Source organism: Ranitomeya variabilis, chromosome 5 (genome assembly GCF_051348905.1).
Source record: "Ranitomeya variabilis isolate aRanVar5 chromosome 5, aRanVar5.hap1, whole genome shotgun sequence".
Taxonomy (NCBI): Eukaryota; Metazoa; Chordata; class Amphibia; order Anura; family Dendrobatidae; genus Ranitomeya; species Ranitomeya variabilis.
Window position 1 is genome coordinate 625,062,268 of NC_135236.1, and position 14,547 is coordinate 625,076,814.

The 14,547-nt window shown below is 41.6% G+C and overlaps 1 protein-coding gene across 1 annotated transcript in view; it reads left to right on the plus strand.

Moving 5' to 3' along the window:
- The window catches only part of LOC143773894 (uncharacterized), a 101,788-nt gene that overhangs the window by 60,917 nt on the left and 26,324 nt on the right, over positions 1-14,547 (plus strand). Inside the window, exons 6-9 of the mRNA XM_077261193.1 lie at positions 7,789-7,866; positions 9,629-9,779; positions 10,643-10,740; positions 11,447-11,584. Coding sequence (XP_077117308.1) covers positions 7,789-7,866; positions 9,629-9,779; positions 10,643-10,740; positions 11,447-11,584 — 465 coding nt within the window. The remainder of the gene's footprint in view (positions 1-7,788; positions 7,867-9,628; positions 9,780-10,642; positions 10,741-11,446; positions 11,585-14,547) is intronic.

Here is a 14,547-nt window from a genome sequence, read left to right on the forward strand (position 1 = left end):
TGTATTTTCATATGGGATTGGTTGTTTCATTATTGTGAAGTGCCCTAGGTACTATTGGACATATCAATCACAATGGTTTGCCCCAAATAACTCAACCCGTGTAACAAAAAGGGTTAATGTACCACACTAAATCATTATTCACATAATGGAAACCTCTGAGTGAAAACAAAGGGTCCCCAACACTGGTACTTTGTTGAATAAAATATATCTTTATTTATATATCAATAAAAGCATCATAAAGAGAAGGTGCTAGATCCAAAAAAGAGGGGCTCATTGCCCCAGGATCTCCTACAAACAAACCCACTGATGAAATATAACCCCAAGTAAACAGTATGCAATATGAACGCTCAATAACCAAAATTATAATATCATACCAATGAAACAATGCAATACTCACAATAAATATTGCCAATTTAGGCAAATATACACATTTTTACAAAAGGAATTGTCCCAAATATAAATCATTAAACATATGGCTGTGAACAATCACTATAGTGTCATAATTACAATCATTATATGGGTTAAAACATACCAGGTGATGGGTAGGTGGAGGTTCCCGGGCATCCCTCTGCCCCGACGCGCGTTTCGCTCTGCTTCTATTGTGAAGTGCCCTAGGTACTATTGGACATATGTTGATCTGATAATTTACAAAAGACTGGATTTTCCTATGCTAGTTTAAAGGCGTTGTCCAGAATTAGAATAAAATGTCTGCTTTTTTTCATAAACCGTTGCTCCCCTGACCATGACTTGTGTCAGGTATTGCAACACCGCCCCATTTAAATAAATGTAGCTAAGGGGCAGTACCACGCATAACCAATGGTCAGGGGTGATGCTGAAAGCGAGCAGTCTTGATTTTCTAATACGCAAACAACTTATTGAAATGTACAATGGGATGAAGGCACCGGCAAGTCTGTGCCAAGCTATGAGTTGTTTCACATTGGCGCAATAATGTCCACACATTTCTGTCATGTTGTTCTGCTGGGAACCCGTACCTCCTTCTTCTAAACTCCATACACTTTTCTCAGTACTTTTGAAAACAGAAGCACAGCAAGAAGTCACAAAATAGCATGCACCTAAATTTGCAACTTTGGAGTAAACTACAGGGCTTGACAAATTGCCCCCTTATTGTCCAGTTTATTATAAGCAATAAGAGGTTTTTCAATCATTTTAATTTCAGAGCACTGAGAAGTCTATAAAAGGTCAATGTGAAATCCACCTGAATCAGTGGAAGACCTGATCTTAAGCCTGTCATGCATAGTACATGACTGTCCGGCCAATCCATTGTTCGTCTCAGCAGCTATCTCGTATGTCTTTCCCAAACCCAGGAGCTCGCTTGGCCAAGTGCTCATGTGTTCTCTATGAGATAATCGCAACTAGACATGTTTGGTGGTGGCTTATCTCGAGGAGAACAAAACTGCTGACAACAGGGACAGACTGGGACTGAAATTCAGCCCTGGCATTTGAAATCACGTAGGCTCATGCTGTCCCTGACCCCCGAGCCTCAGATGTAATATATTACTAATATTACCCTGCCTGGAGGAAATCATGATCTTCTAAAAGACCAATATTTCTAGTAACACCAATAATATTGCTATATAAGATTAAATAATTATTATATCAAGATAATAATATTGCAATATTACAGACAAGTACCAACAGACCATAACCAAATATTACCAGCATATCATTGAGCTACACTGTGGAGATCTCAATTGCGCAGTTCATGCTAGACAGCCCAGGAATTTACAGGAACTGGAGGCTTTTTGCCAAGAAGAGTGGAAGCTTTACCATCTGAGAAAATAAAGAACCTCATCTACAACTACCACAAAAGACTTCAAGCTGTCATTGATGTTAGAGGAGGCAATACACGGTATTAAAGGGAACCTGTTACCCCCAAAATCGAAGATGAGCTAAGCCCACCGGCATCAGGGGCTTATCTACAGCATTCTGTAATGCTGTAGATAAGCCCCCGATGTATCCTGAAAGATGAAAAAAAAAGGTTAGACTATACTCACCCAGGGGCGGTCCCGGTTCTGTTCTGGTCCAATGGGTGTCGTTGTCCGGTCTGGGGCCTCCCATCTTCTTACGATGACGTCCTCCATCCTGCCCCGTGTCTCCATCCTACCCCTCGTGTCTCCATCCTGCCCCCGTGTCTCCATTCTGCCCCGGACTCGCTGCTTTCAATAAAAATGAAAAAAAAAACACATTTTCTCCTTACCTGGCCACATTCCTGTGGCGATGTTCCCTTCAGGCATTTCAAGCGTGGATTCGCCGGCGATGTGCATGCTGATGTCAGCTGCCAGCCTCTGATTGGCTGGCGGCTTTTAACTATTGCCATGCGGGCCCGCTTGGCAGTAGAGTTTAACTGAACCTGCATCTCGGACGCAGGTTCAGTTACTGCAAAGGCAGAAGCCTGCCGCTGGGGCCCAATGAGCAGAAGAGATGGGGCCCGATGCGAGTCCCCTCTGCTCATCGGGCCCCATACGCTCGTCAGGGCAGTAATGCCCTGATGGCGGACCTGCACCACAGGCTCACCTTGCACATCCCCTTATTTCATGGCCCCCTTGCACAGCCCTTCATTTCATATTCCCCTGTAATATTAGAATTAAATAACGCTTACACTCACCTAATCCAAGCTCCCCGTCCACCATCTCCTCTTCTATGAAGTGTATCGGAGGGCGCCTGATTGTGCGATGGCATCACTGATTCGTGACATCTGAAGTACCTTCTCCAACAAGTAGCAAGCTGGAAGTAGCCTGTGGATTGCTGGAATTCCCGACACAGCAGGAGGCTAATTACAGCTCCTCTGTTCCAGTCCTGTGCATCGGCACATCAATTGTATTTGCATCTCATAGAGGCATATACAACTGAGTAGAGAGATTGACCATCAGGGCACAGGCCGGGCCGAGAGAGTGGTGAGCGATATCAGTGACTGACCCTGTTCCTCTGTATGCCTGCGCCCAGCTGTCACTGTGCTGAATGCCTAAGGCCTTGGGTAGGGAAGAGGTAGCATCCTAGACAGGTGAGTACCATGCCTACCCCTTGTCGCAGGGTGCATTAAAGAGGTTCATTATAGTCTTATGAGACCCTTGAGTGTTGTACATGTATTTTTATGACAATTATGGGCTTTGCTGTATTGAAATTTGGGACAAATTTATGCTTAGCAAATAATTTTTTTTTAGGAGAATTCAGTAAAGCCAGCGAATCTGAATTTCAAACAGTTCAATCATCTTTAGTTGATCCTGATAGCTGGGTGTCTGCCTTTGTGTCCCTTTGAAGCCCAGCTGGTTGGTGGACTTAATAGAATGCCATAATTTTCACTGTATAGTGCAATACTGTCGTTTTGCTATATATAGTGTAAGCAATCAATAATCGCACGTTCAAGTTCATAATAAGGCTTAAAAAATAAAGTAAAAAAAAAAAAAGTTTTAAAAATTATAAGAAAAATATAAACGTTTAAATCATCTCCCCATTGCCCTTTAAATAAAATAAAAATTAAACCGTCCATTAAAGTCTGATCTATCAAGTCTAAAAATCTATGAAATTATTTTAACCATACATTAAGTGCAAATAAGAAAGAAAAGTGGCAAAATACAAGAACAGCGGTTTATTGGCCACCACACTACTCAAAAAAATGCAATAAATGGAAATCAAAATGTTGTATTTACTGTTCAAAAATATATCAGAAAAAAAAGGTGATCAAAAGGAAATAAAAACAAGCCCTTACACAGCTGCAATGATGCAAAAATATAATATTTTGGTTTGTTTAATTGGAATATGTTGGTCTGGGTCTCAGAAAATAGTGACAAAAACCCACCCAATTTTTTTTCTAATACAATTCTGAATTATTTTTTGACCACTACAGTATAAAAGAATCCTTAAAAATTTGATATCACTGCACTGCTACTGACCAGAAAAATAATACTGCCTGGCCATATTCACCAAATAATGAAGGCAGTAAAATCAAAACTGAAAAAGAATAGTGGGAAAATTGACTTTTTTTCACTGTTTTACTACACTTGGATTTTTTTTGTTCATTTTTAAGTACATTATATGGTTAAAAAAGCCCCTCTTATGGCTATGTCGAAAGGAAAAAAGAGACATGACTCCTGGGGGAAGAGAAATAAAAGCCAAAAACCGCAAATTTCCCAAGTTGGGTTAATGTCCAAAAATATTTTTAATGTTTTTAATAAAAAAAATTACTTGTATTGCTTTTTACTGGGCGTGCACAGTAGTAGTTATTTGTACGATTTATATAAACCTTCAGAAATGTTCTCGTGTTTAATCCCCTACAGCGGAAAAACGAATTCAGTAGATAAAGGACATCACGGAGAATGTAGACCATGAATGAAATTACAAATACGGTACATTTTTTTTCGAATAATTGAATTGCCTGGTTGGACTAATGAACAGTTTTCAGGTGGTTTTCGGAAGAACATTGTGGCTCAGATCATAAAATCTTTGACTTCTGCTTGGTCTGATGAGATCCCTTGGGGGGACATTGTTTCCAGACAAAGGCCACGTAGTTCTATCTCCATGGCAACCTTTTTCAGCAGGAAAGAAAATGGCATAAAGAGTATTACTGTAGTTCAGAATGCCAAAACACTTGCTGGAGTTAAAGAATCTCTGTATATTAAAGCATCTGAGCTCCTCAGACTTCTACCTGCTAATTGTGTCCTCGCTACGTTTATTACAGTGCATGTCAAAGAATAACCTAACCATGACGTTACCTGGAGCGTAGAGGTAAACTAATGGAGATATAGGTAAATTAAGTTTAAAGGGGGTTTCTAGAAATAGGAAAAATGGCTGCCTTCTTTCAGGAACAGTGCACACCTGTCTATGGGTTGTTCCTGGGATTGCAGCTCGGCTACTTTGACACTCCAGAATCTCGGGAGAGGTGAATTTTTGAGCATTGCACTAGAGTGTCTAAGACATGAACAAATGGGTTTCCCCTCTTAATACTGAGTCACAGGGGCTGAGAAAAGTCCAGTCAACCTGCAGACTTAAAAATGAACCCAGGTTATGAAGAGTATGAACATTACTTAAAGGGAATCTGTCAGCAGGTTTTTGCTATGTAATCTGAGGGCAGTACAAGTTAGGGACACTGATTTTAGCGGTATCCACAGAAAAAAAAAGGAACTAAATAAAATGGACGCTCGTTCAAGTTTCAAGGAACACACTTGGAGGATCAACAACGTAAAGGTAAGTAAACAGCGTTCAATCCAGGGTGATGAATTCCAAAACACAAAGTTTATTCCGTCATCACAATGCAACGTTTCGACCTGTGATAGGTCTTTATCACGTGAGGGAGAGGATGCCACCTCCTTTTATTTTTCATCTTCCTCCTCTTCCACAAGTGATAACAAACTACCACGCAGATGCCCCAGGACAGAAAATGAACCAGCGCCCACTGTTAATGATCCCTTATGGACTTCAGCCCCGAAGATTATGAGCCACAGATTCACAATCAGGAATCCAATTTCACACCACTGGATCTTAAATATGCTTATTTCACACATTTATTTAATCAGGACTCTTTACCAGATGTAATATTCTTAAAGAAAAATGTCATGCTATTTAAAAAAAAAAATGTAGTGGTTTATTGGATTGTCCTCAAAAAAACTACATTGCACCAAAACATAAAATAGGTGAAATAGTTACAAAGAGATTGTCCATTTGAGATTCTGAATGGCACTGAATGGTAAATGGCGTCTGTCTTTGTTATGGAGTAGAAGTCATCATGGCTACCAGCTGTTCATTTCTTCTGTGTGAAGTCTGTAGAGAGTGAAGGTGACAGCCCCCACGTGACAGCCCCCTCCACCTCCTAAAAGCCGTGGATTATATATGTCCCATAGAACATGTGTTCTCTCTATATGGTGTTAACTATTACTCTGAGCTGCATATACAGGAATAGCTTTTGTATTGTCCGCGAAAGGCAATGTGCTCAGTACAGAATTGAGAATAAGAATAAGTCAAAAATTAATAATTAATAGCCACACAGAAATATACTTTTTTCAAAGTCTTTTTCTCTGAGGATTTTGTAAACCTCATGGTGACCGAGACAAATTTGTATGCCCAGCAATTTTTGGCCCAAAACATTTTCTAACTGGACCGCTATAGACGCAGAAGAAATGAAGACCTGGTCCCTTACATGGGGTTAGTGAGGAAGCCAGAACTTCGGCAATATTGGAATGTTGATGTTTTATACAACACTCCAGTGTTCTGCATGGCTATGACCCGTAAACATTTGAGGCTATCCAAAAAATTTTGCATTATGCAATGATGATGTCCTCCTCGAGATGACCCTAACTTTGGCCATATTTTCAAAGTTTGGCCGGTCATTGAGTACTTCAGCAACAAGTTTGCTGAGGTGTATGTTCCCCAAAGGGACATCTGCGTGGATAAGTCCCTAATACATTTCAAGGGGAGGCTCAAATTCTGGCAATACCTGCCCAATAAGAGTGCCAAGTATGGAATCAAACTCTACAAGCTGTGTGAGAGTACCCCAGGGTACACCCACAGGCAGTGGCGTAACTAGGTGATGGGCCCCGGTGCAAGATTTGGACTGGGCCCCCCTGATATATATGTCTTCCATCCTGGCATATATGTCAATCATTTATTTATGCCCTCCATCCTGGTATATGTCCCTTATCTTGAGCCCCATCCTGGTATACATATCCTCCATCCTGGTATATATCTACCGCTGTTCTTTAACGTGTAGAAAAAAGTAAACCATTATACTCAGACGTCATGGGGCAAAAGTATAATGCACTCCCCATAGTCCTCCATATTTCCTAATGCACTCTGCATAGTCCTCCATATAGTATAATGCACCCCTCATAGTCCTCCATATAGTACAAGGCACCCCTCATATCCCCCTCTATAGAATAATGCACCCATCATAGTCCTCCATATAGTATAATGCACTTCCCATAGTCCTCAAAGAATATAATGCACCCTCCATAATGCTCCATATATTATAATAAACCCCCATTGTCCTACATACATTATAATGCTCAGCACATAGTGATCCATGTAGTATAATGTACACCTCATAGTCATCCATGTAGTATAATGCACTGCACATAGTCCTACATGTAGTATAATGGACAGCCCATAGTCCTCCATATAGTGTAATGTAGAGCCCATCCTGGTATATGTTCCTCATCCTGGGATATGGCCCCATCCAAGTATTTGGTCCCCATCCTGGTATATGACCCCATAGTAGTATATGGCTCCCATCCTGGTACATGTCACCCATCCTGGTATATGTCACCCCATCTTGGTACATGTCCCTCATCCTGGTATATATGTACCCTTCCTGGTATATCTGACCCTCATTCTGGTATATGTCCTGAATCCTGGTATATGGACCCCTTCCTGGTATATGCCCCCATCCTGGTATATGTTCCCATCCTAGGCCCCATCCTGGTATATGGCTCTCATCCTGGGCCTCATCCACGTATAAAAATAAAGTGTATAAATTACATAGTAATGTATATTGCAAAGAAAATCTCTTCCATTTCTCATAGATAAAACAAGTCATACTGTTTTTGTAACAATTGATTAAAAAAATAATTTCCAATCAGTATGATCCTCTACTACATGGCAATAGGACTTGTGCTGGCTGATAATACAGTCATTTCTTTCTGAGCTTCAATTTCCCTGTACACTAAGGCTGCAGTGCAGATTATTGATTAAATAACTCATTTGTATCTTGGTCTCAGCCAAGAGAAATATCTATAAAATGCAAGTAAAAATACATTTTATCTATTTTCTCCCACACAGATGGTAAAGAGACAAAGTTGGAAAGAAAAGAGAGAAGTATCACGGCAACTTGGAGAAAAGAAAAGATGCCATCATGAGGTTAGAAGAATCAACTTGTATTAAATTCTAGACTTCTGGCTTGATTTTTAAACACTAGCATTGTGCACGCCAGTCTTAATGAAGCCACCACTGGAGTAAGATGCCTCTAAATCATTAAGAGGTGCATGCCAATTAAAGGGAATCAGTCACTGGAATCAACCCACGTAAGCTGTCTATGGGCATACGGGTCATAGGAAGCGGAATACAATTATATCTTGATATCTGCAATCTGATGTTTTATTCCAGAGAAATCTATATTTTTCTTATATGTTAGTGACCTCTTCCAGGCTATGGAACATTGATCTGCATGAGAATCTGCCTCCAGAGCTTATTTTATATATAAGGGGGAGTTACCACTGTGAGACAATTACTAACACAGAACAATGTAACTGAAATGGGTCTTCTTGCAAACAAATTTTTTGCAGCTCTGCAAGAACCTGCAGATGTGTCTAATCACACACAGCTCTGCAGTGAAATCAGGACAGCAGAGAGCAACCATCACACTGGTAACTTCTCCTTCATGTAAAATAATCTCTGGAGGCAGAGTTATCTTCTGGGCAGCGTCCTCCACGGAGCCTGGAATAGGTAATTTACATAAAGTGATAAAAGATTATTTATTAACAACAATACATCTGATATGAGACACACAGGGGGACTGTTTTCAGCAGTCTGTAACCTGTATGCCCATATAATAGTTTAGATAGGTCAAATGTGGTGACAGATTCCCTTTAATGAATTAGGTGCAACTTTCAAGTGCCATTCTCATCTGCCAGAAATGTTACTCTAGTCATGGACTGGTGTACATTTCTGGCATACTTAACTCTATTAAAATGGCATAAAATTTGATGAATTTTCTTTGGTGGTTTCGATATGCCCTATCCCGGCCATGCTCCAACTTTCAAATAGGCCCAGTTTGTTCACACTACATAACTGCAATGAGGAGAGTGAATGGAGCGGCAGTAGAGTACGCACCTGCTCACTCTCTCTTGGGACTGATGCAAAATGTAGTGCATTATTTTCAGCCAAATCTGTCAGTCCCATAAATTTGGACAGAAGTGGCCGGGTGCAAGTTCGACTACTTCTTCATTCAAATACCTGGTGCTGCATGACTAATAGCGACCAGTCCTCACAATCATACATTTATAACCTGTCTTGTGGAAAATTGATTAATGTCATTTGTGGGAAAGCCCTTTAAAGGGAATCTGTTTAGGTGTCTCAATCTGAGAGTAGCACAAACTAGGGACAAAGACCCTGATTCCAGTGGTGTTTGACTTACTGGGCTTCTAGCTGTAGTTTTGATAGAAAAAACTTTTAACTGCCGCATTTATCCTAGTCCTCTTAGTAATAAACCCTTTTTTACTCTGCCCTACCATTGAATGAGAGTTTTCACACTACACTGTGCATAGGCAAAAAAGTGCCCCGAGTGGGAACGATGAAAGCTGGAGATCATCAATATATCATAGAGGACTATCTAGCAGGAGCTCATCAATGAGAGGACTATCAAAGCTGCAGCAGATAGAACAGTGATTTAATAGAATTACAGCGAGAAGCCCAATAAGTGACACATCGCTGGAGTCAGGGTCTCTGCTCCTACATCATGCTGCAAAAACCTGATGACGGATTCTGTGTTTTGTTATCTACTTTTTCTTTCCCAACCATTCATTCAAGACAGAATGAGTCCTCGCTTCTGTGTAGGTGCTGTAATATCCACCAGTCAGTCATACTCGTTCTTATAGCTCTTTTTTTTATATTTGTGGTTTAGGAATGCCAGAATTGTCAGTGTTATCGATCGTCAGATATGTCGCAACCTGTCACTACTGATCCTTCTCCCCACCAGCGACTCGTCAACCTGATTTACCAGAGTAGACAACAACAACTTAATGAGAACTGTGAAGAAAATGGCAAAGGTGAAGGTACGGTGTGTCACATGTCTTCCATGACCTTCTCTGCGATGTCTGCTCCTGTCACCACGCGCCTCCATATTCATTGTGCTAGCGGTGATGGGGGAAACACTGGAACTAGAAGCTCTGGGCGATGCAGACTCTGCCGATGACTAGGGTGACTGGAACCCTGTAGTGCCATCTAGCCTGGCAGTATGGGTGCGTCTTGTCAGTTGGAGTAATAAGCTTCCTTCTTGGCCAACTGGTCAGCACCACAGTCTACTAATACTCCTAGCTGCTTGCTGGAAGCTGCCAGATATAGTTCTATTTCACTGGTTTACACGTTCTCCATTTTCCATTCCTGGTTATAGTGGATTTTCCTCTTTTTGACCTTATATCGTTTACTGACCATTCTCTTGCCTGAACCTTGTCTGGCCTCCTGGTTTTGTTGTCTAGTTCCCCATTCCTGCAAGCCTTCACTACCAAACAGCAGCCCCCCTCCTGGCCCAATCATCTCCGTATAAGAGCATATCCCTGTTCATTGGTTATAGGGTGGAGGTCAGGTCAAAGCTTGGGATCTGGTACATGGAGTGGCTAGCGCTATTCCTCTACCCGTTTGGTCATTCTAGCAAACAGAAGCATATCGTTCCATGGTCGATGGTGTGTACAATATCTCATTCACTTTAATATTGAATATTTAAATTTACAGAAGAGACTCGTGGGAGATATGGTTGATTCACCCTATTACGACAGAACCCCCACACAAGAAAGTCCCCCATTTTGCATGACCCACACAACACCACTACTGGTTAACAGGGAAACTGACTTGGTGACATGGCCTTACATGAGTGATACTAGTACCGAGCTTTGATAAATGTCAGTGCTTTGCCTCATAGATATAAAACAATCATCCAAGAACTGTGACTTCACCCTGAATGAAAATGTAAAATACAATTCAAGAGATGCCTGCATCCAGGAAACAACGTCTAACAAGGTAGGCCTCTGCGGAGCGGTAATGGGAAACCTTCCGGTGACAGTCAACATTACATGATATAAAATATATCAAATCTTATTCCATAAGTACTTGTTCTTTACTAAACTTGTAAAGAACTATTGACATGTTATAGCTACATGTCAGAAGTGTTGATGAGTGAAGATCTGGGTCCTGTAAGCCCCACTGATTGTAATAAGTAAGGGTCATAGGTTCTCCTCAGAGCAGAAGCATGGTGGTCTTTTTAGGAGTCTGTATACCGCTCTTCTCACACTCCGAGGATCAGCTCAGCGCTTCTGCCACTTAGCTTCAGCAATCGGGGTGTACAAGCTGGACCCTACGGATCAAAACATCTTTCAAGTAATCATTTTTTTAAAAACCGTTTAGTTACCAGTAGGGTATTGCAGCATTGTCCCCATTCTCTTCAAGGGGACAACAGTGCAACACTCAACCCTTCCCTGGTTCTCAGATTATAGAGAAAATATATTTTTGGATGGGTTCACTTATCAAATACCAAAAAATTGACCAAGATGTGTGAAGAAGCTTGTATCAGTCACCAAATGAACATTGATACTAAAAGTCCTTATTGTAAAGAAAACTTATCGAAACAGCAGATAGACCTATGACGTCACTGGTAACGACTATGTATGGTAGAAGCAATGTGAATTATCATGACAATAGTCTAATGGACTAAACATTGTTTTGGCAGAGGTTACTATCAGACTGTCTGGGAATGGAGCTGGAATTCTTAATGGCACAAGCAAGAAGGGAGTGGTTGAAGGAACAACACAGAGCCCTGATACAGATGGAAATTATCGGATTGGAGCAAGACAAAGACATCCAAGAGGTTTGTCAGGCATCTGGTTAGAGCATAACTCTCTGTCAGGGATTTGATATTTGTCAGGACTTTTTTAATCCCACAAATCACTGATATCACAGGCCGGGAAGGTCACGAGTACCACCCGCTGTGATCTTTGGAACGAACAGCTCTCTGCTGCCCCCTATCGTCCGGACAATTACACGATTTGCCGATGATCATCGGAGAAGGCGGCGGCCTGTCTGCACCACTAGACCGGCTATCAGAAAATTAGCTATGAACGTATGGCATATACACCTCCAGATTAACAGGAGACTTACTACACCGATCGCAGAGACGATTCAGTTTAGCCGAAGGAGAGCGCTTCAATTTGACCATCAATAACGGGGTCCCTACATATATGAAATGTAACTCTCTGTACGAACACTGATGATAATTGGGATTGATCTTTTATCAGACCCTGAGTCCCACCCACACACCCCTCTATGATGACCTCACAAGGTCCCAGTTGTGGACTGGACTCAGTCCTTTAAAATTTTAGGAAATCTCAATTTATGTAATAACTCCTCATACAGCAATCACCGAAGGTCGAGACTGATGTCATCTTCTCTATCTGGATTTTAGCTACGCTTAGAAACCAGTGATGAGCGAGTATGCTCGTCACTCGGGTTTCTCCGAGCATGCTCAGGTGATCTCCGAGTTTTACGGCGTGCTTGGAGATTTAGTTTATGTCGACGCAGCTGCATGATTTGAGGCTGCTAGACAGCTTAAATACATGTGGGGGTTGCTTAACAAACAGGCAATCCCCACATGTATTCAAGCTGTCTGGCAGCAGCAAATCATGCAGCTGCGTCGACATCAGCTAAATCTCTGAGCTCTGAGTATGCTAAAATACTAGGAGACCACCCAAGCATGCTCAGAGAAACCTGAGTAACGAGCATACCCGCTCATCACTATTAGAGACTAAAAATGGCCTTACTACTGGTGGTTATATTACCTCTATGGATTGGGGGCTTTTTGTGGGGGTTATAATTGTGAGAAAATATGTGTATTTTTGGCCTAGTTATCCCGATGCCAACAAAGTACGTCTCATTAATATTGGATGTATAGAAAATCAAATAATCCAAATTTTCTCCCGGAGTCATACTGTCTGCTGATTTATTGCAAATGCAGTGACCATAGCTATTTGAAAAGGGTACAAGATCTTCTTTGATCCACTTAGATCCTAATTACCTTCTCTTGTCTCTCTCTCTCTCTCTCTGGACAATAGACATCCTCCTCAGTAAGGCTAGTTTCACATTTGCGTTAGAATCCGCAGCATCTATGTTCACACAGTGCAGATTATTTGCGGTTTTTTAGCATTTTTGCGCTATAAAAACGCTATAAAACCGCAAATAATCTGCATAAATTAAGCATCCTATCATTTTTAATGAAATCCGCAATTTCTGTGCACATGATGTGCGTTTTTCCGCATGAAAAACGCATTGCGGTAAAAAACCGGACATGCTCATTAATTTTGCGGTTTTTTCGCGGTTTTCCCACTGTCTAATGCATTGGGAAATGTTTGGGAAAAACCGCGTCAAAAACGCGTCAAAACCGCGCAAAAAACGCTCTAAAAAACGCATGCGGTTTTCATGCGGAAATCCGGCAGAAATGTCAGGATTTTCACAGGAATTTTCTGCATCAATTCCTGAACGTGTGTATGGGGCCTTAATCCGCAACCGCAAATGCAGGAAAAACTGCATGGAAACGCGTACAAACGCCGCGTTCTTTATACGCATAAGATAACGCATGCGGTTAAGAAAACGCGGAGTTTTCACACTTTTCCATGCATTTTGCATGCGTTTTCTGTGCGCATGGTGGAAAATTTAACAGGAGAAAAATCTAGATAACAAGACGCCAATGGGACTACAGTGGGCGTGTATTATGGGATATCTATATATAGACAGTGGGCGTGTATTATGGGATATCTATATATAGACCCTTGGACTGCTGAAATCTTAACAGTTTGCTACTGTATCCTGTGTCACGATGGATATTCACATGGAGAGCTTTTATTTCAACCTGGATTTGAGCATCAAGCTGTTTCTTGCCTGTGCGTTTGCTTGGGAGCAACAAAGAAATCGAGAAAGATGGAGAAGGACACGCGTCGGCGTTTTTGGAGACACCCCATTATTGAACTCCGGGAGTGCCGTGGAGCCTACCACACGCTATATGGCGATCTTAATGCCAACCCGGACAAATTCCCGAAATATACTCGGATGTCTCAAGACTCTTTTCAGGATTTGCTTGGTCGTGTCCAAGGAGCCATCCGGAGACAGGACACCCAGCTCCGTAGAGCAATTCCAGCAGAGGAACGTCTCCTGGTTACATTAAGGTGCGTAATAATTCTAAACAAAAGCCAGTTATAATTATTGTTGGTCTGCCATGTATTACTTGTATTTTGCTTTATGTCTTTAGCAGAACACCACCATAAATGGAATTGATTGTAATTTTATTTTTTTATTTTATTCCAGATTTCTGGCAATCGGAGAGAGCTTATCATCCCTCCACTTTCAGTAGCGGCTTGGAATTTCCACACTGTCTGGAATAGTTGTGGACACCTGCTGGGCTTTGTGGAACGTTCTCCGGGATGAATTTATACCCCTACCCATTGAGGAAATGTGGCTAGAAATTGCAGAGAAATTCTGGAGTGTGTGTGATTTCCCCAACTGTTTGGGTGCGGTGGATGGAAAGCACATACGCATTATCAAACCCACCAGAATGGGAACAGAGTACTTTAACAACAAGAAATATTTTTCTGTTGTGCTCAGGGCAATAGCAGATGTGGACTGTCGCTTCATTGCCATGGACATTGGAGCTTTTGGCTGTGGCAATGACTCCCAGACTTTCAAGAACTCTGATATGGGCCGACGTGTGTATGGCACAAATTGTAATTTTCCGCTGCCATGGCCTCTCCCCAACACTCAAGGCCCACCGATGCCATTTGTTAT